This window comes from Polypterus senegalus, chromosome 12 (genome assembly GCF_016835505.1).
Source record: "Polypterus senegalus isolate Bchr_013 chromosome 12, ASM1683550v1, whole genome shotgun sequence".
NCBI classification, from domain to species: Eukaryota; Metazoa; Chordata; class Cladistia; order Polypteriformes; family Polypteridae; genus Polypterus; species Polypterus senegalus.
The window spans coordinates 9,294,519-9,319,671 of record NC_053165.1 but is presented as its reverse complement, the minus strand read 5'-3'; the positions used below and the strand labels follow the sequence as shown (position 1 = coordinate 9,319,671).

Here is a 25,153-nt window from a genome sequence, read left to right as displayed (position 1 = left end):
TCAAGAAAGCTGTAGAAACGTTTAATAATTTCTTGTTGTATATTTAAGATTTACACTGCAAGTTGCTTGTGTACTTGCATTAGATTTTTAAATAAATGTAAAAAGTACAGCATTGGAATGTGTTGTTCATAATATTTCTAATAGCATAAAAACAGGTCACGACCAATAAACCATTTTAAATTGTAACAACTTAAAAAATAAATTTACTTCAGGTATGAAACAAGTGAATTACATCCAATGACCCTAAATGATTTGCTTCAACTTAAAAAATAAAGTTACTTCAGTATAAAAAAAGTGAATTGCGCCCAATCACTCACTTGATTTGCCTCATCTTAAAAATTGTGGGTTCAATAAGATAAAAAGAATTGTATTGGTTCAGATTGAAAATATGAAGTGTGAATCATTACCTTAATTATTTTAAGATAAATGGAGGTGATAGCTTTGCCAGTGTATATGCCCACCAGAATACACAGTTTCTGGATCTGCCTTTTTTTCCCTGGAGCGTCAAACACAAGGCAGAGTTTGGTCCTGCGTGGGGCGCTGGTCTGTTTAGGGCGCATCCCTAAGGCTTGTGGGTCAGCAATCAACCTCGTAAGCTCGGGCTGCCTTTGAAATGGAAACAATGCAAGCACAGAGAGGGCACCCAAACTCCACAGATGACACGTCCACTGCGCTGCCAGTTAGCAATGCCAACTCCTCAGTGCACCACAGCGCTGCCCAAGACTGAATGGCAGACAGGTAATTTCGATTTCTCAATGAAAACCAACATCATCATCTCCTGGCACTGAACTCTACTTTCCCATTTGCAGTGTAACCAGCAGAATCTGGGAGTCATTATATTAGATTTATAAGACTGTCACTTCTCATGTCTTATTATTCATAAGCTGCTTTTCTCGCCAGAGTCTGAAGACTGCGTTTTTGGGAAATAGACAGTTTTATGCTCATCGTATCGCTCTATCGATTTCAAGTGGACAACCATGTGGAGGGCATAAGCCAAGACAAGCAGCAGAATGAGAGACATGATAAGGCCCATCAGTATGGCCGGCGTGAAGAAGGAGGCGCAGTCAGTTGCTGATGCAAACTGCCCATCTTGAATGCTGAACGCTTGAATCTGTCAAATAAGAAGAGTGAAGTGATTAGAATGCAATCTTGATTTCTGACCCTTTTACTCGAAATGTGCCCGTCTTTAAACTGACGTCTGTATCTCCAGATTTCTTTTGATCACACAAACGTTCTCCTCTGTTTTACGGCGACACACAAATGGGTAATTTCCTCAAGCGGCTAGAACAGGATGGACAAAGAAATAAAAAAAAATCCTACCTGGAAATCTGTGAAGGTGACATGTTGAAGGGTAGCCCCGTCCGCCTGGGTACTTGGAACCAACAATGTGTCATACTTTTGGAGGCTGCTGACATGCTGGCAATGGTAAGAAGAAGTTGCCGGTGCATAAATTTCAGTGGCATTAAACCTCACTTCTGAAGTCTTGTTATACAGAATGTGAACGCTGTCCAAGCTGAACCAGTTCTGCCCAGCTGATTCGTAATAGGTGTTTGACATTAGCAGCCTGCCAAGTGAAGCAAAGACCGCAATGAGTGTTCAGTGGGCAGCGACTGCCCAGTAGCAGACAGGAATGGACAAAGGTCTTGTGGTAAGTCAGTCTGTGCACTTCCATGTCGTTTTATTTAGCACACTTCCATTTACAGTACAAGTCCAGAGTGCTAGTCATTTTTACATTTACAGTGGGTATAGAAAAGAATTCCCCCCTTCGAAATATTCCCCCTTTTTTTTTTTTTTTTTTTTAACTTTACAGCCTTAAATGAAAACACACAAACTAATATTTCTTCCCAGCTGCTGCCTCGCAGTAAGGAGACCTGGGTTCGCTTCCCGGGTCCTCCCTGTGTGGAGTTTGCATGTCCTCCCCGTGTCTGCGTGGGTTTCCTCCCACAGTCCAAAGACATGCAGGTGAGGTGCATTGGCGATTCTAAATTGTGCTTGGTGCGTGTGTGCCCTGCGGTGGGCTGGCGCACTGCCCAGAGTTTGTTCCAGTATTGGCTGGGATTGGCCCCAGTAGACCCCTGTGTTAGGATTCAGCGGGTTGGGAAAGTTTTATGGTATGGGAAAAAAACAAGACCTACTAAGACTAATAAAGGATCAGCCAAATGTCAATGTCATTTTGTTGCCCCCCCCCTTTTGCTTTAATGCCAGCCTTGAGTCTGTTGATTCTTCTCTATCAGCTTTGCCCACCTAGATTGAGCCCACTTAATATTTACCCCCGACTCTTCTTTACAGTTTAACTGTTCAAGTTCGGTCACACTTGATGATGAGTGTTGGTGGTCTGCTATCTTCAGATCTTTCCACAGATTTTCAGTGTAATTTTTAGGTCTGGGCTCTGACTGGCAACACCAAGGACCTCATGTATAAACGGTGCCTACGCACAGAAATGTTGCGTAAGAACTTTTCCATGTTCAAATCGCGATGTATAAAACCTACACTTGGCGTAAAGCCACGCACTTTTCCACGGTACCTCATGCCTTGTCGTACGCAAGTTCTGCGCTCGGTTTTGCAGACTGGCGGCACCCAGCGTCAAAGCAGTGCTACTGTTCCTGTGTGATTACTCATTATTTTCATGACGCGGCTTTATAAATACACAGAAACTAACCGCATATTGTTTATTAGTGTAACGCATCTGATTGTAATTAACTCGTAACAATATAATGGTAGAGGGAACAGCCATAGTATTCCAAATACCATAACTGCTTTAGCGTTGTTACTCTCACTTCTTCTACTTCTTCTTCTTCTTCTTCTTCTTCTTCTTTTTTCAGCTCCTCCCGTTAGGAGTTGCCACAGCTGATCATCTTTTTCCATATTTCTCTCACTGCACGACTCGGAGTATTTATATCACTGTATCTGAGTGTGAATCACAGCAGCAGCTGATCGGAAAGAGAATTATCGGTATACGGCATTAAGGACACGCTGTCTCAGCCACTGCAAAACGTTTCAAAGCCTTTCCTGTACGGACCTCGCGGTTCAGAATCAGTTTCATCCCAAGAACTTTAAATGCACTCAATCAATTGCTCCTTGTAGAACTGTCTGTACTTATAAGTACAATCACCCCACTGTAAACTTGCACTACAGTTATAATATCTCACAACCTGAGCCACTTTATAAAGCGCGTATTTACATATGATGACGATATCATCTGTAAGATGAAATATGTTTATTATATTATACAGATAAAACTTTAACTTCATTTAAATACAGTAATCTATATTGTTAATAATTAAACACGTGAAGACACGGTGCCGCAGCCCTAGCAAGTTCACGTTTTGTTCCTGCCTTGCGCTGTATATTTACTGAGGCTGGCACGACACTGGAAGGATAGATGGATAGAATAATTAAACACGTACTATGAAGATATTTCAATGTTCCTTAAAAGATTTGAAGAATCGTCGTTGTAAGCTTACAGATGGCTTAACGTCTATTACAGAGCTGATTGTGTGGCGATTGGGTATTTGGGGAAAGAAAAGTAAGGACAGGAATTGCAGGTTAGTACGTTTGAAAGAGACAGGACTGCTACAGTAAAGTATTTCATTGAAGGTCGCGCACGGCGCAGCAGCATCTTGTGCGAGACATGAACAATCACTGCGCCATCGTGTTCTCATGTTTAATAACGTGCTTTAACTCCTGCCATCATGAAAATGATATCACGTATACATCTCAGTATTTGAATTACTCAGAGAGCTGTAATATCACGAATGTCATGGATTCTGTGTCCCGTCGGAGGAAGAGAAAGAAGGGAAGCGCGCAGTGATTCACACGCATAGAGCACATTGAAGATCAAATACAAAACAAAGCATTTAACGTGCTACTTTAGTTACGATGGGATTTGAGAAACTAGCAAATTAAATGATTTTAAGATGAAGTTTATAATGTTCTACTTTAATGACAAGATAAACTACGTGATTAAAGTGGATATTTCGAGATTGAAGTTAACATTTCGTGCTTTTCCCTACTCTGTGCCTTTTTTTCTCACTGTACCCTAATAAGCTCCCACATGACACTCGGACGGTGGGCTACGTCTCGCTTTTTCACGGCGACTTTGATATTTGACAACTTCTTTTTTATGTCGGGCACTGTGCGACTTTGTGAACTTGAGCTCGTTTCTCCATCACACTATGTCACTCGATCAACTTCCTTTTGTTGTTTATTCCACTGTTTAAACCAACAAATAGTACGTTTTTCTTTGCCTCCGCTTGGTATTCGCTGAAATGCTTATATTTTCCCTCTTTTTTTTCCCATTGTCTTTTCACAGAAGGCTGAGCTTAAGGGCGATTTATATTGATTTGCATATTCAAAGAGGCGTAATTCTGGGAGGAGACGGGGCGGGACAGAAGGCGCGTGCACGTGGGTTAGTTTTCGCGCTGATCGGATTTATGGAGCGGAAGAACCAGGAAGTTGGAGTACGCACAGATTCCTGCATCTGGAATTTTCTGTGCATAAGCACATTTCGGCTTTTGTGATTGCATCATGTTATAGTGCGAGTTCTACGCACATCGTTATGCATGAGGCCCCAGGACATTCCCTTTTTTCTCCTTCAGCCTCCGTGTGGTCCGTTTTGCTGTGTGCTTCGGCTCATTGTCCTGTTGAAAGGTGAACATTCTGCCCATCTTCAGCTTTCTGCCAGAGGGTAGCGGGTTTTCCTCAAGTATTTTGCCCCATCCATTTTTCCTTCTACCTTAACGAGAGCCCCAGGTCCCCCACAACAGGATGCTGCTCCCTCCATGCTGTACTGTAGGTATGGAGTGTTGTGGACAGTGAGCTGCATTGGTGGACCGTTGGTGTTGAGGCCTAATAGTTTGATTTTTATCTCGTCTGACCAGAAGACCTTTTTCCACTTGGCATCCGAATCTTCAAGGTGCATCCTGGGAAAGCTCCAACTAGCCTTAATGTGGCCTTTCTTGAGAAGTGCGATTCTCCCAAACAAGCCACAATTGAGGAGTGCTTGTGAAATTGTTGTCACATGCACACCATTGATGACCCCTCTGTGCCATCAAATCCTGTAACTCCTTCAAAGTGGCCATTGGCCTCTCGGTACCCTCTCTTCCCAGTTTCCTCTTTGCTCTTCCATCCAGTTTGGGCGGTCCTAGTCGTACCAAACACTTCTTTATGATGGACTTTACTGAGCTCCTTGGGATTGATGAAGCCTTTGAGATGTTTTTGTCTCCATCACCTGCCTCACGTCTGTCCACAACTCTGTCCCTGAGATCTTCTGAAAGTGGCCTGCCACCCGTAGTCAGTTGTTTGCTGCCAGTTGCTCTGCCAAGCAAGGGAATGAATGGACCAGGAACAGCTTCACTAATCACACTCAGTACAACTGAGCACAGGGGGCAGGAAGCCAGGAATTGCACTGGGAATGGTGGGCACTGACACCCGAGTGAGTTTAGGGGGGGCTCATCCTTTATTCATCTCAGGATTTCTTGTTTTTTATAATTTTTCTGAACTGCAGCTGTGATGTTTCACTTGGATGTTAGAGATTGCATTGAGTAAGTAAAGCTGGAAAAAATATTAGTGTGTGTTGAGTTGTGGACTATTTCGAAGGGGGGGATTCTCTTCTATACCCACTGTAAGTACAGTAAAGCCCAGAATATCATGGAATAAGAACATAAAACAAAAGCAACACATAGATAAAAAATAAAAGCGTATTTCAAAAAGTAAAGGAACAAATCTGCTCACTTAGTAATAATAATTCTTTTCATTTTTATTGCACATTTCTCACTACTCAAAGCACTTTAGTGAGTGGGGTGCCAGTTCAATCACCACTAACGTGCAGCATCCACCTGGTAGCCATTTTGGTGCCAACACGGGTCACCATATAATGTATGAGCTGTTAGGTGGTGAAGTGGTGAGAGACAGAGGATGATTAGGGGGCCAGAATAACTAGGCCAAGTCGGGCAATTTAGCCTGGACAGACTGCTCTTTACAAAGGATGCCCGGGGATCTTTTATGTCCACAGGGAGTCAGGACCTCGGGTTTTATGTCTCATCTGAAGGACAGAACCATTTTAACAGCACTGCATTGGGATCCACATTGGGACTGCAGGGTAAGCGCCCCCTGCTGGCCTCTCCAACACCTCTGCCAGCAGCAACCCAGGCTCTTCCTAGATCTGGGGTCGCCCACTCCGGTCCTAAAGGACCACCATGGCTGCAGGTTTTCATTCTCACCCTTTTCTTAAGGAGTGACCTGTTTTTGCTGCTAATTAACTTCTTTTGAACTCATTTTAATTGACTTGATCTTGAAGACTCAGACCCCTTAATTGTTTCTTTTTTGCGTAATTAGCAGCCAAACAATAACGAGATACAAAAATGAGCCAAAACAACTGGTGTCCATCATAAAGAATCTGAAAATAAAGAAAGATGAACGTCTCAGGAATGTCGATCGGCTCAGGTCCACAAAACATTTGACCAACGCTTTTAGAAAAGAGAAAATCAAAAGCTTCAGAAATGTCTGCTAATGCACCACGAGAGCAGCAGCAAGCCACGGAATTAAAGAACGAGTTTAATTAACGACAAGAACTGACACCTCATTAAGCAGCGGGTTGGAGTGAAATTGGTTGGAGTTTGAGGCCCTGACTTATTTGGCCTTCTGTTGGCTCCCTCACTTCACGTGTCATTTCTTTTTTTGTGGCATTTAAGGAAAGAAACGAAGAAATTCAGAGGAAAGATGAGAACATTCAGGGGAACCAATCTTAAAAGAGAAGTCCATTAAAATGAATTCACAAGAAGTTAATTAGCAGCACAAACAGGGCACTCATTACGAAAAGGTCAGAATGATAACCTGCAGCCACGGTGGTCCTCCAAGACCAGAGTTGGTGACCCCTGTCCTAGATGGTCTCCCATCCAGGTAGTGGCCGGGCCCAAACATGCTTAGCTTCAGGGAGACGGCCTGTTCTGAATGAAGCACATGTGGTATATCTGCTGACATTTTAAACCAGCGGTTCTCAAACTTGCGTATTTCAAACCTCCTTTTCTACCTGGAATAATTCTGCGCCCCCTGCATAATATAAGATAGATGAGAATAACCCATAATACATCTAACAAAGGTGTGATGCTCGTGCGGTGTCGCGGTATCCTATCATTTTTACTTCCATAAGATTTGCATGTGTTCGGCTAACTTCGATGAAATATTTGCAATTTATTTTTTTAAAGTGCTTTAATAACTGTTAAAATGCCTTGTGTGGTTTTTGGTAGTAATTCTAATCCCAAAAACAAAGAATAAATTATTTATTCTTATTTAATTTTTTTTTATGTAAAGAAACGATTAAATATGTTTTAATTTTTAAAAATCTCGTAAACGAGGACACCGATGAAGTCAATCTGTGCGAGACGAACGTATTTTCGTCCGACAAATATTATACCGCTGTCATGAAAATAACCCAATACACAGTAAATTATTGAACTCAATTTGGCAATAGGGTGGCACAGTGGCACAGTGGGTAGTGCTGCTGCCTTGCAGTTAGGGGACTCGGGTTCACTTCCCGGGTCCTCCCTACGTGGAGTTTCCATGTTCTCCCCGTGTCTGCGTGGGTTTCCTCCGGGCGCTCCGGTTTCCTCCCACAATCCAAAGACATGCAGGTTAGGTGGATTGGCGATTCTGAATTGGCCCTGGTGTGTGATTGGTGTGTGGGTGTGTTTGTGCCCAGGATTGGTTCCTCTGTTGGCTGGGATTGGCTCCAGCATACCTCCGTGACCCTATTCGGATTCAGCGGGTTGGAAAATGGATGGATGGAATTTGGCAACATTGGCAACGCTGCCAATGAGGTGCTGTTGTTCTGACGATTTGTCCTACTTTGTCGAAATATCCTACTGTAGTTTATTTCGACAGATAAAATAAATAAATAAACAAATTCTATTTAGCACATTAAATTAACAGTTTATTTATTACACACTATGTCAACAAAAGCAACAGATTACTTGGCATGAATGGTATATACACCGTATATGTTACAGCCATTAACATTAAACTTATAATGTTATACCATGTCATCATTTAACATGTTGTATTTAGAAGTCGTCTATCAAATTTATGGAAATGTTAACATTTCTCAATTTATTCTATATGCATCATTTAATGCCCGAAAGAGATACAGCCTTTTTGTTGAAAGTCGCGTAATTTTGTTCTGCGCACGTGTAGTATCAGTAAGTAGATCATTTCGATGGGTAGGATGTCTCGTTAGAACACCGCCACGCCGCATTATCACCTGATCTACTGTTACCCGGATGTTCGCGACAGCTACCGATACGTCTCGAACTTTCTGGATTGAAAATACGCGACTATAAAAGCAGCAGCAGCGGCGCCGCTCGTCATAGAAACAAACTTCAAATAGAAAAGGAGCTCCGAGTGTCTCGTATCTCGAATATCAAACCAAACCTGGACAGGCTGTGTACTTTAACGCAGGCACATATTAGTCATTAGATCTATGCCTTAGAAATGTTTTATTTGAATTTTAGTTATAATGCATTCGTTGTGATTATATGCTTGCAAATTTCAATTTGAAATAAAAGTGTAAAAAATTAATTTTGATGTCTTGTTCATTTATTCGACGCCCCTCCTTGTACAGCTTCAGCGCTCCACAGTTTGAGAACCGCTGTGTGTGGCTTGTTTGAATAGACAAATGTATCAACACAAAATAACAAAAGAGAACAAAAAAAAAAAAAAATGAACAGAATGTTTTTAATGAACTGTAAAAAAAAATTCCAGACTAAGTTCTCATTGAGTGATTGGCGAGTAAACTAGATGGTCATCATGTTATGGGCTGACCAAGTCTGGCAAATGATGAGGTCACTCTGCGGGTAGCCACTTCAGATAGTTTTACTCTTCTTCCAACAGCCCCAGGAATTATTAGAAAGATCCCAAAGGCCATTACAAGGAAGCATTACTTGTATATTTACTATATCAAGTGACATACAGTATACAGCATAGAGAGTATAACTACAGGGCTCATTTTTATTTTTGCTGCTGCTTTAAACTCATTTGAGTTTTTACTTTTTTTTCTCTGCAATATTTTTTGTGGGACCCTTACTTTTTTTTCCCATTTTTTTAATATTTGCCTTAACAGATTAAGATGAATAAGTATAACTGAACGATTTCAGCACATGCTTGTAATTTGTCTTTAAACACTGCACTTGTTACTCTATTTTACATAAAAATTGAAAATCTAAAAATGTTTAAAAACAGAAGCAAAACTTCCAAGACAGAGGTGGCCCCATTAATAACTGCGAGGTCGCGTTGAGAGTTCCCGGGTTAGCACTGCTTCTCCGTATAGAGGATGAAGAACCAAACAACCCCTCTAAATGTACAGATATTAATTAATTAATGGTCTTTAGAGTTTAATATCTTAACCACAGGGAAGTGGGGTAAAATGAAAAAGCCTGAGTCACAGTAATTTTCCACATTTTTAAAAAATGCTATTTTGACTTTTTGCAAGTAACACAAAACCTATACTGCATATAATGTCGTCCCATAGTGAACAACAATTTGGGGCCCTTACAGGTAATAACTCATTTAGCAACACTAACCTTATCAATACCGGAGACCGAATCAGCAGCCATGAGCTTTTTAGCCAAGAACATTATTTGCCGGGGGGATCACAGTAAGATTGTATCACAGTCATTTATTTCACTTATTTTTATTAATGACTGCAGATAGTTGGATTTACTACATGTATTGCACAGGTTATTTTATATTGCACCCTACAGTATACATTTGGTGGCACAGTGAGTAGTTTTGGCAGCCTTGTATATCAAACTGTGTGGTGATGACAACTTGTCCCAGAGTGAGAATGAGTGTGTGTGTGTGTGTGTGTGTGAGGTGACCTTGCGATGAATTATTGGGCTGCCTTCCTCCTAATGCTGGGGTGAGTTCAGGCCCCTGTGATCTTGAGCACTGACGCTGGTTTGTGAATGTCATGTTTCATAGGACTTAATGAGTATACTGACAGGTAGAGAAGGCAGATGTTTTGAGGTAAGCTGGTAATACTCACTAATCATGGCTCCCCCATTTCTCAATTAAATCAACCTTACCTGATGACAAAGTCTTTCAGATCCTCCACATCTCCAAGTTTAAGAACTAGCCTAAAAAAACACAAGTTAACAGTTTTAATAAGCAGTCATGAAGTAGGTCAGAAAAGTTTGCATATTTGGTTAAACATACCTAAATGGAGGTAAGCGGTGAACATTAAGAGACCGAAGGAATGGCTGCTAAAAAATGGGCTTTGCAGTCTTGAGCAAATCCCTATATATAATTTGATACTTTCTGTATGTATGGTGTTCACGTCAATACCTCGCATGTATGGTGTGTGCGTCAATACGTCGTATATATGGTGTGTGCGTCAATACCTGATATGTATAGTGTTCACGTCAATACCTCGTATCTATGGTGTGTGCGTCAATACCTGATATGCATGGTGTTCACGTCAATACACCGTATGTATGGTGTTCATGTCAATACCCCGTATCTATGGTGTTTTTGTGTCAATACCTGATATGCATGGTGTTCGCGTCAATAACTCGTATCTATGGTGTTCACGTCAATACCTCGTATCTATGGTGTTCACGTCAATACACCGTATGTATGGTGTTCGCGTCAATACCTCGACTCAATACAAGCTAGAACATTGCAATGGGACTCTGCCTCTTTAGTTAGAACATTACGTGGCAAACGCGGACGCAGTATTGCATGATTGGCTAAGAATGTTCGAATGCTTCAGTGACGCCGCCGGACGGCCAAGTATAGTAAGTCGGTGTTGGTTCGAGCAGATAACAGTAAGTTCGGTTGGTTTTTGGAACGTTGCTTTGGTGGGGCGTACTTTCCAGGACTAACATCGTCGACTGACTTAAACTCTTTCGACAGCTCCGGAACTGTAAGTAATTTAGAACGTATCGCCATTTGCTTTGTACGTCGAAATCTATCTTTCGGCAGTTCGGTTTTGGCATCCGTCCTTCTGATATCTATTGGCAAACTGAGTAATGATGGCTGGGTATTAACAACGGTCATTGTTTAAATTTTAGCCGATCTCAGATCTAAAACGACCACACCAACATAATCATTACTCCGACTCTGTTTAGAGTCTTAAAATACGGTTTGTTTTGAAAATTTGTTTGTCAGAAAAAATCAAATGAGGTGCGCCGAAGAGCTGAGTTCACGTCTCGCAGTCCCGTTTAAACAGGAAGCTCTTCATTACATCGGCCGAAAAGGTCTATTGTGAGCACAAATCAGTGCCATGATAACAAAATCATTTCAAGGACTAAAAAAACAAATAATTCTTTGCAGAGAAAGAATGGATTTCACAAACGTAGAATTTGTAGCCCGATTCGATCGGCCTCCCAGTCGCTAGTAATAAAATAAAAATGGGTCATTTCAAGAAGTAAGGAGTGGTGGCTCTGAGGTAGGGATCTGCACTGGCAATCAGAAGGTTGCCGGTTTGAATCCCGTAAAATGCTAAAAGGGAATCTGCTCTGTTGGGCCCTTGAGCAAGGCCCTTAACTTGCATTTGCTCCATCCTGGGTATGACATTAATCTGCATCCATCTCTGCATGAAGGCCCTCCAACCTGCAGGGAAACACTTGGAGGTTGGTGGCAGAATTGGCACTCCAGCAACCATAAAAAAACCTCCCACTGTTCCACTCCATCTGAACTGGTGTGGTACTGAGGTGTCACCCGTTGAATGGCTGCACTCGGGTCCTAATCTGGGATCCTGAGTTGGTTTGTCGTGTGGTGAATGTGGCAATGCACTGCATCAGCGCCTGCTCCTAACCTCAAGAAGTAATATTCATTACGAGTGTTAATAATGTCTCTAATTATAATAAAAGAATCCTGGGACGAGACAAAACTTTTTAGCCTGGGATGAAACGTGACTTTTTCAGAGAGAGACACTTTCACGTCCCTCGAGATGAGACTTTATGCTAAGAGATTTAACCACAGCCTGGGGCCGGAAATAAAAGACAAAGAGTAGATGACAAAGTAGAACGTCATAAAGAATTCAAAAACGTTGGCATGATACACATGCAGAGCAGGTTAGAGATAATGGAAGTACGAAAATTCAAAAGTCTCATAAAAAGGATAGGAAAGATCGCATTAGCGCAAACAAGCGGAAATTATTACTCTGTGAAATAACGGAACAGCGAAAAGAGATCAAATATATTGTTCGGATTTAAACTCTTTAAAGTCCGAGTCTTGTAGATCGTCAAATTCGTGTTGCCATCAAGTAGTGTTTCTTCCCAATGAAGAGGCGTATCCATGAGAATTAAAAGATTTGTTGTTTGGTGAAAGTGAAATCCACATATGTGAGCCCAGGGTGGTTGGCGAGCGAAGCCCCCTAGTGTTTTAAAGAACATATTTTTAAACTAAAAAAGAAGATATCCACCAGGAATGATCTCCTTAACAAACTAGCAGACCTAAAGACCCTGCGATCAACGGCCAGGGGGTTTGGCGAGCGACTAGACTTGAATATATTTTAAAATCAATTTAATGGTGTCTTAATAAAAAGAGGTATTCATTTCCATCAAAGACATTAACATTAATGGGTGAGTCCAAACTTTTGACTGGTAGAATATTTTATGAACCAGGACACAGAGAGCTGAAGCTGAAGCCAATCATGGCAGCTATCATATAATTTTTATAGCTAAGCATATTTAATCTAATATAACGCAGATGGCTCTGACTCACTCCGTTTTAATAGTGAAGGAATAAACTTTGCTGAAAAACCACCACTAAAAACGAACAAAGGAAAGGCACCAAAATACGTTAATTTAGTTGACGCTGTAGGACAAAGTAGACATTGCCCCATTCTACTAGGCATTTAAGGGCACACAAGGCCTGTGAAACCAATACATTTAAAAAGGATTTAAACAGAAATTCTGTTGCAGTCCCCAGCCGCCTCCATTCCTGAATGAATAGCTGAAGTGCAGCTCATAACAATACTTTGGTCAGCTCTGCACTTCATCTGATAACAAAGACGTACATTAGGGTTGAGCTGACACCTCTGCAGAGATTCCTTCAGACAAAAAGGCACCTAAATTGACCTTCATTTTAGGTTCATGACTGCAGACTGAACTCTGCTTAGATGTCAGTCAGTCAGTCAGTCATTTTCCAACCCGCTATATCCTAACTACAGGGTCATGGGGGGTCTGCTGGAGCCAATCCCAGGGCACAAGGCAGGGTGCCAACCCACCGCAGGGCACACACACACACACACCAAGCACAATGTAGGATCGCCAATACACCTAACCTGCATGTCTTTGGGCTGTGGGAGGAAACCCACGCAGACACGGGGAGAACATGCAAACTCCACGCAGGGAGGACCTGGGAAGCGAACACAGGTCTCCTAACTGCAAGGCAGCAGCGCTACCGTGCCACCCTCTGCTTAGACGTGATGAACAAAATAACACTTCTATAACTTGGGACTGGATCACTGACCAGAGGGGACCTTGATCCAATCACCAGAGGTTACACCTTCCTTCAAAACTACCCACGTTCCTCTCTTCTTTCTCTTTGGGAGAAGCTGAAAGCGGAGGAGCCGCCCTCTCTTAGAGGACCTGAAAGATGAGAGCTGACAATCTGCTCCATTTTTGTGAACTGAAAGGTGACAGGCCATCCCTTTGGGGTGGTGACAAGCCACCCACTAGTCACCCACTCTCTGCGAAGAAAAAAAGCTCACAAACTTCATTTGATCTGGAAGCTGCACTCCATAGCGCCTTGGAGCTGGATGACCTGAAATAGCCCTAAGATTCATTCTTGCCAAGCCAAGCTCTGAGCCAGTCACTGAGCCCAGTCTGAGAAGGCTGAAAAGAAGCATTACTTTAAGAATTTAAGAGTATCAGCCGCTACACTCTTCAGCCAGAAAGAGTAATGCTTTTCCTATATGAAAATGCAGCGGGCAGAGCAAAAAGCCTAACTGGGAGTTGACGAAAGCAGCATCACACCACACCATGGACAAAGGACCATGTAACAAAAACTTAAAAGTACAAACCAGTGAAAGAAGCGCTCTCCAGTTGAACTTGGAGCAACAGCGAACAACTCCACACAGCATTAAGACCTCATCCATAAAGCTGTGTATCTGTGTCAAGAACAGTTAGAACTCTAAATAACCAGTAAACAGTCAGCCTCTTCTATGTTATATATTTGTCTGTCCGTGATGTCACAGACCTTATGTTCTCTGCCGACAGTGCCATCTTTGAAGACAGTGACGCCGAAGCTACAGAGTGTCTGCAAACAGTAAATGAGGAGCAACCATATGCACTGAAAAATCAACGTGGAAGAAATGAGAGTGATGACGTCCAGCGGGTGTCCAGCTGCAGTCTGGCATTCAGCTTAAGCAAGTAGTGGAGTTCAAATATCTCGGGTCAGTCATACAAGAGAAGAAAACAACCACAACCTCCGAGGAGTCCGGCCAAATCAGCCAAGCCACTGCCTCCTTTGGGTTGCTAAACTGGACAAACAAAAAAAAAAAACAATAAAACAACAAGACTAAGATGTGTCTATTCTGCAGACAGGCCTCAACAGGCTAGAAACATTTTTGATGCGATGCCTGCGGAAAATTCTCCGAATCTCGTTCGAAGACCACCTGTGAAACGATACGATATGGATCAGATGCCTCCGACAACCCAGTTGTTCTGAAAAGAACACTTTGCTGGTTTGGCCATATGTACAGAATGGATGAAAAACGACTCCCTTGTTGTGTGCTATGGTGAAACTGCCCAACTACCTGGAAAGTACAATGAAATACACCTAAGAAGACTTGGGCACTTCAAGCTGAGGACGACCTCAAACAACATCTACTCAACCTAACAGAGTCCAAGGCAATAGCACAAGATCGAACCTACTGGAACCAAATCGTGCGGGATGTCCAAAACCCATCTGGACCTACAGTAGCATGTTGGCTCCGCGGGCACCATTGTCCAGATGCCCGCTAAAGGATTGACAGTGACGATAATGTTTGCCTGTCTTGTGTCCTGTCTTCTGTGTCAATATACATGCAGTTGTTTTATTTCTGTATTAACCTGTTTTTTTAAAAACAAGTATGCTTCAGTTACCTTGATCTAAATCTAACGACCAGTAAAGCCTCCTACAGAGTGAGGTAAGGAAAATAAAGTGTGAGTGTTACCAAATTATTTCATTAATTACTAGCATTGCCAAAGGGAAAAATGATAAATAAATGATTGATTAACATAAATCAGTCAATAAATTCTTTTTCTCACCTCCATGCCCCATTTTCTTAGCGTAGTCTGGTGTTCCTGGGCGGGCAAAACTGTTCATTTTCCTTCATTGTTAACAAAATATCAAATACAGTCGTATGAAAAAGTTTGGGAACCCCTCTCAGCCTGCAAAATAATTTATTCTACATTCAACAAAAAAGATAACAGTGGTATGTCTTTCATTTCCTAGGAACATCTGAGCACTGCGGTGTTTACTGAATGTATGTTCAGTTGTATGAAATGAAATCAAATGTGAAAAACTTGCTGTGCAAAAATGTGGGTCCCCTTGTCATTGTGCTGATCTGAATGCCTGTCACTGCTCAATGCTGATTACTTGGTTGGATGAGTTCGTTAAGCCTTGAACTTCATAGACAGGAGTGTCCAATCATGAGTGCTAAAAGGTATTTAAGGTGGTCAATTACAAGTTGTGCTTCCTTCCCTTTGACTCTCCTCTGAAGAGTGACAGACAGCATGGGATCCTCAAAGCAACTCTCCAAAGATCTGAAAACAAAGATTGTTGAGTCTCCTGGTTTAGGGGAAGGCTACAAAAAGCCATCTCAGAGGTTTAAACTGTCAGTTTCAAGTGTAAGGAATGGAATCAGGAAGTGGAAGGCCACAGGCACAGTTGCTGTTAAACCAACTCAGGTCTGCCAGGCCAAGAAAAATACAAACGCGGCATATACAATACAATACAATACAATTTCTTTTTGTAGAGCCCAAAATCACACAAGAAGTGCCGCAATGGGCTTTAACAGACCCTGCCTCTTGACAGCCCCCCAGCCTTGACTCTCTAAGAAAAACTCTCAAAAAATCCCTTGTAGGGAAAAAATGGAAGAAACTTTAAGAAAGGCAGTTCAAAGAGAGACCCCTTTCCAGGTAGGTTGGGCGTGCAGTGGGTGTCAAAAAGAAGGAGCTCAATACAATACAATACACAGAACAGAATAAATCCTCAATACAGTATAAAAATAAAAATTTTAGAAGTACGTAGCAGAATTTAACAATGAGCAGGATTGTGAGAATGGCTACAGAAAACCCACAGATCACCTCCAAAGACCTGCAAGAACATCTCGCTGCAGATGGTGTATCTGTACATCGCTCTACAATTCAGCACATCTGTATGGCAGGGTGATGAGAAAGAAGCCCTTTCTGCACTCACGTCACAAACAGAGTCGCTTGTTGTATGCCAATGCTCATTTAGACAAGCCAGATTCATTTTGGAACAAAGTGCTTTGGACTGATGAGACAGAAATGGAGTTATCTGGTCAAAACAAAAAGCACTTTGCATGGCAGACGAGGAACACTGCATTCCAAGAAAAACACCTGCTACCTGCTGTCAAATGTGGTGGAGGTCCCATCATGCTGTGGGGCTGTGTGGCCAGTTCAGGGACTGGGGTCCTTGTTAAAGTCGAGGGTCGGATGAATTCAACCCAATATCAACAAATTCTTCAGGATAATGTTCAAGTATCAGTCACAGAGTTGAAGTTACGCAGGGGTTGGATATTCCAACAAGACAATGAGCCAAAACACAGTTGGAAATCTACAAAGGCATTCATGCAGAGGGAGAAGTACAATGTTCTGGAATGGCCGTCACAGTCCCCTGACTTGAATATCATCGAAAATCTATGGGATGATTTGAAGCAGGCTGTCCATCATCAAATTGAACTGAACTGGAGAGATTTTGTATGAAGAATGGTCAGAAATACCAACATCAGAATCCAGACACTCATCACAGGCTATAAGAGACGTCTAGAGGCTCAAAGGAGCAAAAGGAGGCTCAGCTAAGTATTGATGTCATATCTCTGTTGGGGTGCCTGTCTATTGTTATGATGCATATTGCATATTTTCTGTTAATCCAATAAACTTAATGTCACTGCTGAAATCCTACTGTGTCCATAAGGCATGTCAGATATTAAAAGGAAGTTGCTACTTTGAAAGCTCAGCCAATGAGAAACAAAAATCCAAAGAATTAAGAGGGGTTCCCACACTTTTTCATATGACTGTAGCTACATTTGAATAAACAGGGATTTAAGTGGACTCACATTGCCTTGTGTTCACTGCAGGTTGAGCTCTTCAGATTCACTTTTGCATTTGGTCCAAAGATCCTGCCCGTCAGGTCAAGCTGCGTGTGATCCTTCAGTTTAATCTCCAGCTTCTTAGCCCAGAACAGGATGCATGACTTTCCATTGACAGTTACATTTAATGGTGTGTAAGAAGCTCTAGTTCGACTTGGCAGTGCTCCTCTCCTTGACCGCAGTGGGCCATGAGAAACTTGAGGCTATAGAAACAAGCAAATTGTGTATGTTAAATAGGCAGGAAGCACTTATTTCATGCCTGTTCAGTCCATTAAATGTCACTTTAAAGTTGTCAATGAAAGACAGAAAAGAATATCAGTCAGCTATGTGGATTACCTGTGGCTTGCTCTTGTGAAGAGCAGCTGTACGGATGAAAACGCTTTCTAGTACTGAGGCACTGTGAGACCAATTTCTTGTTTTGCCTGTGTAAATAAAGCAAATCAATCCTCTGAAAATCTCATTTTGCTAAAATAGTTTAATTTTTTATTACATTTCCATTTAAACTTACCATTCTCAATAATGATTTCTTCTACATGTGAACTTAAAAAAAAAAAAAAAAAAGTTACGACATAATAAAACTAAAGGCTGACATAGTGAAAATAAGTCTTCAAAAAACAGAAAAAGATAGATATATTTCTCTTTCATTGGATAACCTTCCATCTTCATTACAAGTATACATTTATCCTGCTTACACCTCAGCCAAACTGATCAGCTCGTCTACGGAAAGGCAATTTATGCCCTCTTGTGGCTGGAGGTTCAGACTTTAAACCCCAGGATTGTTGGTACTTGATTCATTGTGTGAACTTGTTTAAGACAAATAATGTTGGTATCATATTGTGAACAAAAACATGTAACAAAACAACCCTAATGTATCTTAATCTTGTAAATTACCCTTTCTTCCCTGACTGTCCATTTATCCAGGACACCATAGGCTCACCCCCCTGCATATCTCTGAGGTTAACTCTTAACAGGGATGGCTGGATGGTATTGAAAGCACTGGAAAAATCAAAAAACACAGTCCTCGTTGTGCTACCAGCTTGTTCTAGGTTGGAGTAAGTCTTGTGGAGCAAATGATTACATCTACCACTCCAATCATTGTCCGATAGGCACCTTGCAGTGGGTTAATAATAATCAGGTCAGGTCAGGTTGAGGAGCGTGCATTGGTACAGCACATTGCCGCACCCACCACATGATGAAACAGCTCCAGATCCTGGTTAGTAACCCTCCAGGCGGACATGTGGTCCAGTCACATGATCCATCTGACGCAGCAGCCAGGAGTTACGTAGGTGTCCCCTTGGCCTGGTCCAGCCACTTGGGTTCTCAACAATGAGGATCCTGAGAGCCGGATCACTGTTGAGGAATCGCGCCACATGGCTGCTAGTGCCGTAACTGATACTCCCTTACAATGCAGGTAATGTGTCAGACCAGCGGGACCCAAGGATTCTCCGAAGAGACACACATGAAGGAGTCCAGTCTTCGTCTCAGGTCACTGGATAGCGTCCATGTCTCACAACCATATAGCAAGACAGGAAGCACCAGGACTCTAAAGACTTGGACTTTCGTCATTTTGCATAGATATCGAGTATGCCACACACCCCTTTCCAGCAACTTTGTGACCAAACCCCACCCCATGCTCTCCCAAACCGTCTACTGACTTCATAGGAAGAGTCACCAGAGTCATGAATGTCACTGCAGAGGTAAGTAAACCTCTCAATGACGAGGTCGACACTCTCTCCTCAGACAGACAAAGACCTGAAGCATAGAACCAAAACAACACCAGAGTGGCTTTGGGACAAGTCGCTGATTGACCTTGAGTGGCCTAGCTGAACATGTATGGGGAGTCCTGAAGATGGCAGTTTACAGACACTTCCCAACCAGTCTAACAGAGCTTAAGAAGATCTGCCAGGAACAATTGGACAGACTGCCCAAATTTAGTTGTGCAAAGGAGATTTGAACCTGGAGTTGCTACTAAAGGGTCTGAATACTTATATGAATGAGAGATTTGAGTTTTTGATTTTTAAAACATTTGAAAACCTTTCTGAGACCATGTTTTCTCTTTTTCGTTGGGAGTTATTGAGTGTAGATTAATGGGCATAAATGGCAAATTTATCCATTTAAAATGAATTCTACAATACAATAATGGAAGCAAAATGTGAAGCGGTCTGAATCCTTTATGAAGCCACTGTATACATTTGTAACATGGTTCCTGAGAATGTAATGATAAAATCATCACTGAGGTTCTTTTAAAACAAGAAAGCGCAAAATGAGTTGGTATGGGTAACGGTGTAGTGAGTATGCCCATCCATCATAACTAAACAGTTATACACAGTGTGATGTATGGCCGGCTTTTCATCCCGGCCAATACCCTCACGCCGCCAGGTGGAGCCCTCCCTGCAGTATGGAGGTGCCCCGAAGACCAGCAGGGCATTATGGACATTGGATTCTTTATTCACAGCCCTGCTGGATACCGTGGGGGCCGCTAGGAGATGCTGCAGGGAGGAACAGTGTTTATTTTCCCTAAGCCCCGGAAGGACGTCCGAGTCACGTGGACATGGGGAATGGCGTGCTTCCGGGGTGAAGAAAAGGACTTTTTATCTGACCCGGAAGTGACAAGAGATCACATGGACTTGGGATTAGAACACTTCCGGGTCAGGGAATATAAAAGAATTATGGGAGCTCCCAGACGGGGAGCTGAGTTCGGAGGCAGGGTGGCTAAGCGTCTGGGAGAGGAGGATTGTATATTGTGATTGTTTTGATTTATTGGAGAATAGTGGAGAGGAGCGTGCTTTGTGCACTTGCACTTTATTATTATAATAAATCTTATTATTGGACTTTTATCTGGTGTCTGGCGTGGTGTCTGAGGGTACAAGGGTGCAAGAAAACCCTAATCTGTCACAACAGCAATGTTCATCCCACCAAGTATAAAGTCAGCTGTCAAATATAAAGCTGGCTAATAGGAGGTTACACAAGGAAATAGGAAGAGCTGGATTAGAAGACGAAAGATGTTGAAATGCGCTGCGCTCCAGAGGAATTATCCGCTTGTGTTGTCTAATCAGCCTAGCTGTCTGGGACTCACTGACATGATGGCAACCCGCCCTTATGTAATAGCTGGATATGGTCTAGTGGGACACCTTTTAGAGTACTTTAATGAAATATTTCTAAGAGGTCACCTAGAAGACTGGAAGGTGGATAACTGTGGTCATGTTCTTTCCCTTTTATTTTTATTACTGTTAGGTGTCAGAGAGCTAGATAAGTCAGCGTCTCTAAGGGCAATGCCATCCTGCTTTTAACCATATTGTATCACAACATGAAATCTCTTAATGCAAGATTAAACACATCACATGCTCCAACTGGCCTACATAGTACCCCTTATCTCCATCTGGACTTCATGGAGAAGAGAGAGATGGCCATATCAGCAATATGCTTCAAATTAATGAAATCTTATGTTGAAATCTCTACTCCAAGCACTTACAATTCTTTTTTATGTTGAAATTTTCTGCATTTTTTTTTGTCACTGAACAGTGGACTTGTCATGGGGGGAGAGGGAGAGAGAAAGAAAAGCTCATGGTCAGAAATTGGTGGGTGAATTCACTTCTTCAGGTTCTTGGAAGCCCCACCAAAGCTTTACCCGAAAAATAGTGTGGGCTGAGACCGCACTGAGAACTTAATTATTCAACTAACTCTGTGACCTTTGGGGAAAACAGCCAGCATTCACACAGTTCCCAAACCGTATTACCTTTCACATTTATACTGTACACATTACTTACTTTACTCCGACTTGTGCCAATCGAATTTCCAATCAAGCAGTTTGTTTGAAAATGTAAGACAGTTACTTCTCAATTACTAAGTGATTGCTCATTTGTTTTTATTTTTTGCTTCTTTTAATTCATTCAAATAAAGGCAAGGCAAGTAAATTTTACTTAAGTTACAAGTGTTTTGTAAGCTAAGAGAGCGAGGGGGAAAGTGAGGTGCACATAAATTTCCAAAGCTGTCTTAAATTCATCTCTTTAGAATTTTACATTGTATATATGCATTTTTCCCTTATGATTGTTGCTCATTTAATGTCTAACCATTTGGTTATTTGGAAAATGAATATTTTGGTTATGTATCTATTATACAGTGATGTGTTTTTTATTTTATATATATATATAGGCGGCACGGTGGCGCGGTGGTAGCGCTGCTGCCTTGCAGTTAGGAGACCTGGGTTCGCTTCCCGGGTCCTCCCTGCGTGGAGTTTGCATGTTCTCCCCGTGTCTGCGTGGGTTTCCTCCGGGCGCTCTGGTTTCCTCCCACAATCCAAAGACATGCAGGTTAGGTGGATTGGTAATTCTACATTGGCCCTAATGTGTGCTTGGTGTGTGGGTGTGTTTGTGTGTGTCCTGCAGTGGGTTGGCACCCTGCCCAGGATTGGTTCCTGCCTTGTGCCCTGTGTTGGCTGGGATTGGCTCCAGCAGACCCCTGTGACCCTGTATTCGGATTCAGCGGGTTAGAAAATGGATGGATGGATATATATATATATATATATGCCCAGTGGTGACTGGGTGGTCTCGTGGCCTAAGTACCCCTGCAGATTTGTTTTTTTCCTCTAGCCCACTTGAATTTTTTTTGTTTTTTCTGTTTTTGGCCATCGGACCTTACTTTATTCTTTGTTCCTTTGTATTGCCTAATCTTATTTTTATATTTTTCTTTTTTCTTTCTTTATCTTGTAAAGCACTTTGAGTTACATCATTTGTATGAAAATGTGTTATACAAATAACTGCTGTTGTTGTTGTTATACGCCCATTTGGCTTAAATAAAATAAATTATATATATATAGGGGGTGGCACGGTGGTGCAGTGGGTAGCGCTGCTGTCTCACAGTTAGAAGACCTGGGTTTGCTTCTTCCCTGCGTGGAGTTTGCATGTTCTCCCCGTGTCTGCGTGGGTTTCCTCCCACAGTCCAAAGACATGCAGGTTAGGAGCATTGGTGATCCTAAATTGTGCATGGTGTGTGGGTGTGTGTGTTTGTTTCCTGCCTTGCGCCCTGTGTTGGCTGGGATTAACCCTGTAGTTAGAATACAGCGGGTTGGATAATGGACCTCCGTGACCCTGTAGTTTGGATATAACGGGTTGGATAATGGACCCCCGTGACCCTGTAGTTAGGATATAGCGGGTTGGGTATGTAGTTAGGATATAGCGGGTTGACCATTATCCAACCTGCTATATCTTAACTACAGGGTCACGGTGGTCTGCTGGAGCCAATCCCAGCCAACACAGGGCGCAAGGCAGGAAACAAACCCCGGGCAAGGCGCCAGCCCACCGCAGGACACACACACACACTAGGGACAATTTAGGATTGCCAATGCACCTAACCTGCATGTCTTTGGACTGTGGGAGGAAACCCATGCAGACACGGGGAGAACATGCAAACTTCATGCAGGGAGGAAGCAAAGCCGGTTTTCCTCACTGTGAGGCAGCAGCACTACCACTGCACCACCCATATATATATATATCTGTCCTATTCTGGCTGCTATTTCAATATATATATATATATATATATTGAAATAGCAGCCAGAATAGGACAGATGGCCACACCTCTCTCTGTAGAACCTGGTGGTCCTGCTCTCAAATAGGATGATGGATCTTTACACGCCTAGAAGACTCATGTAATGGTAGGACCAGGGGAATAACCTATTAGGGCTCTTGACTCCCCCTATGCACCAGGTGGCAACTTCCCTTTGTTGGATTGCCAACATGCATACCCGTGGGGGTAACGTGAGGATTGTAGGCCTATTGGGCATCCCTGTGGATGTGGCTGCAGATTGATTTTCAATGTAGTAGAAAATAGGCCTGAACTGAGCAGGTTATGAGTTCACACAGGGTTTCAGAAAGACTTGGTGAGTGAACCCACAACCAGTAATTTTTACTGCATCCTTTTAATGTACAGGACTCTCATGGCAATATATACTGTAGTATGGGTGAGGGACACTAAATTTCGAGAACTACACAGGTACAGTAGGTCGAGTAACTCACTCAGCTTTACACAACAATCCCAGAGTGGGGATTAAACTGGCAGATGTATGGTTTTATATAACTCATTTCTATACTGAAATCCATTTGCAAGTTATACAAAAACTGACTTTAATGCACCTTTTTTACAATTGAAGGTGGTGGTGACTAAACCTGCAAATGTTTCATTTTTATTGTAGAGTGTCCAAAGGCAATTTACAGTTACAACATTTTTTTTTTATAATGTGCACACCTTAAAGCAGTGTCAGATAAAGAGGCTCACTTACATTACCCCTCAGAGTCAGAGGAGAGGATGGAAAGGAAGGAACTTGCATTGTCTAATACTGAGCCACTTGAGGGCCATACTGTCTAGCATACTCCACTGGACAGACTACTGCCTGAATTCACAGGAAAAAAAGATTTCAATTTCAGTTTGTTCAGATATATTATAAAACCTCCACTAATCACAAGCTGAAATCAGATTAGTTTTCGCTTTGTATTGTGAGTATAAAATGATACAGAGCATTGCATTTACACTGGTGTCCTATAAAACGAAACCTTGCGTTTCAAATGTAATAATTTGCACAGCGATATAAAGTTAACTTGAAAAGAATGAAATCACTTACCTTGTGTCCACTACAGGAGGCACTTGGTTCTGTGATATGGAAAATGTGATCAAAACAAGAAAAGTCATTAAAAAAGCCTCTGCTGTCCTGTATTTTGCCATGGAGCCAAACAGATCAGGTTGGGCCAGAGGAAGCTTCTCTTTTAAGCTGCTTTGATAATGTAGCCTAACCCTTAAAGCACTGATGGGCAGGGAGGCTGGCCAATAGTCATCTGGAGATGACCTAACACGCATCTCTGAATACCCATTAAAAGACGGCATTAGTTGCACTGTTTGCCTGTGTTTATTTTTGCATGTTGCAATTAGGGCAGTATTTTTAACCCGCTTAAGGGGACTTAAACTTTGGCAGTTACATTAGCAACCATGATCTCCATTAATATCACAGCTAACTGGCAAAAATTAATAGAGGAGAAACTACTGAATAAGAATGACTTAGACGGACTTTGCTTTGTACTCTGGATGTGCAGCTGGTTGAACCTAAATGCTTCAAAAAAAATACTAAAATTGGGCTTTAGTTGCAAATTATTACTAAGAAACAGAATTTCAGAAGAAAACTGACTGCAGATAGTGTAGCCCTTTAATGGCTAAAGTGTGAATTAGGAAGCACATGGGTTAACATTACAGCCACCCACTACTAAACTCTTTATGTGCCATTGTGGCTGTCTGTGGTATGCTTATTCACTTTTCTTATCTCTTGTGGAAGCCAGCCCGGACACAGACAGGCGGACACGTTCAAGTCACCCAAAACACGTTTATTATACATTACTAATATTTACAAGTGCACACAAACCCCTACAAGTCCCCAAAAGTTCAGGCCAATGTCACACTGCTTTCTCTCTCTTCAGGCCGCCTCCTTGCCTCCTCTCCCGATTCCAGCCCCCGTATGAAGGGAGGTGGCCCATTTTATACACACCCGGATGTGCTCCAGGTGCTTCCCGGCAATCTTCCAGTGTGGCGGAAATGCCGGCTCCATCCCCGGAAGCACTCCGAGTGTCCCTGCTGCTCTTCCCCCCAGCACTTCCGGGTGTGGCAGGAAGTGCTGAGGTCCAAGGCTCCCAAGGCATTCGGGTGGCCCCTGGTGGTGACCACGGGCCCCTACAGGGCTGAGCTTCAAAGCTCTGTACCCGTGGTCCCCAAAGCCACCAGGGCGGTCGCCCCCCCTTGTGGTCTGGGAGAGGCGCAAGCCCTCCTCCAGATGTCCTGGACATCCCGGCTGGG

The 25,153-nt window shown here is 42.5% G+C and overlaps 1 protein-coding gene across 1 annotated transcript; it reads right to left on the bottom strand.

Annotated features, from left to right (window-relative positions):
• Positions 1-139: 139 nt before the first annotated feature.
• LOC120540179 (V-type proton ATPase subunit S1-like protein) lies at positions 140-24,037 on the bottom strand. The gene is made up of 7 exons (XM_039770732.1): positions 23,937-24,037; positions 17,832-17,863; positions 17,660-17,745; positions 17,291-17,526; positions 10,080-10,130; positions 1,321-1,564; positions 140-1,111 (listed from the first exon to the last, which is right to left on the bottom strand). The coding sequence occupies exons 1-7, from the start codon at positions 24,035-24,037 to the stop codon at positions 878-880; spliced, it is 984 nt and encodes a 327-aa protein (XP_039626666.1). The 3' UTR covers positions 140-877.
• Between the last annotated feature and the right edge of the window lie 1,116 nt (positions 24,038-25,153).

Bases quoted from the DNA above. Each gene is read 5' to 3' on its own strand.
- LOC120540179 (XM_039770732.1), bottom strand. From the start codon at position 24,037: ATGGCAAAATACAGGACAGCAGAGGCTTTTTTAATGACTTTTCTTGTT. The intron at 17,746-17,831 runs GTAAGTTTAAAT...TTATTTACACAG, and splicing joins AGAAATCATTATTGAGAATG to GCAAAACAAGAAATTGGTCT. The intron at 17,527-17,659 runs GTAATCCACATA...TTGTTTCTATAG, and splicing joins TTCACAAGAGCAAGCCACAG to CCTCAAGTTTCTCATGGCCC.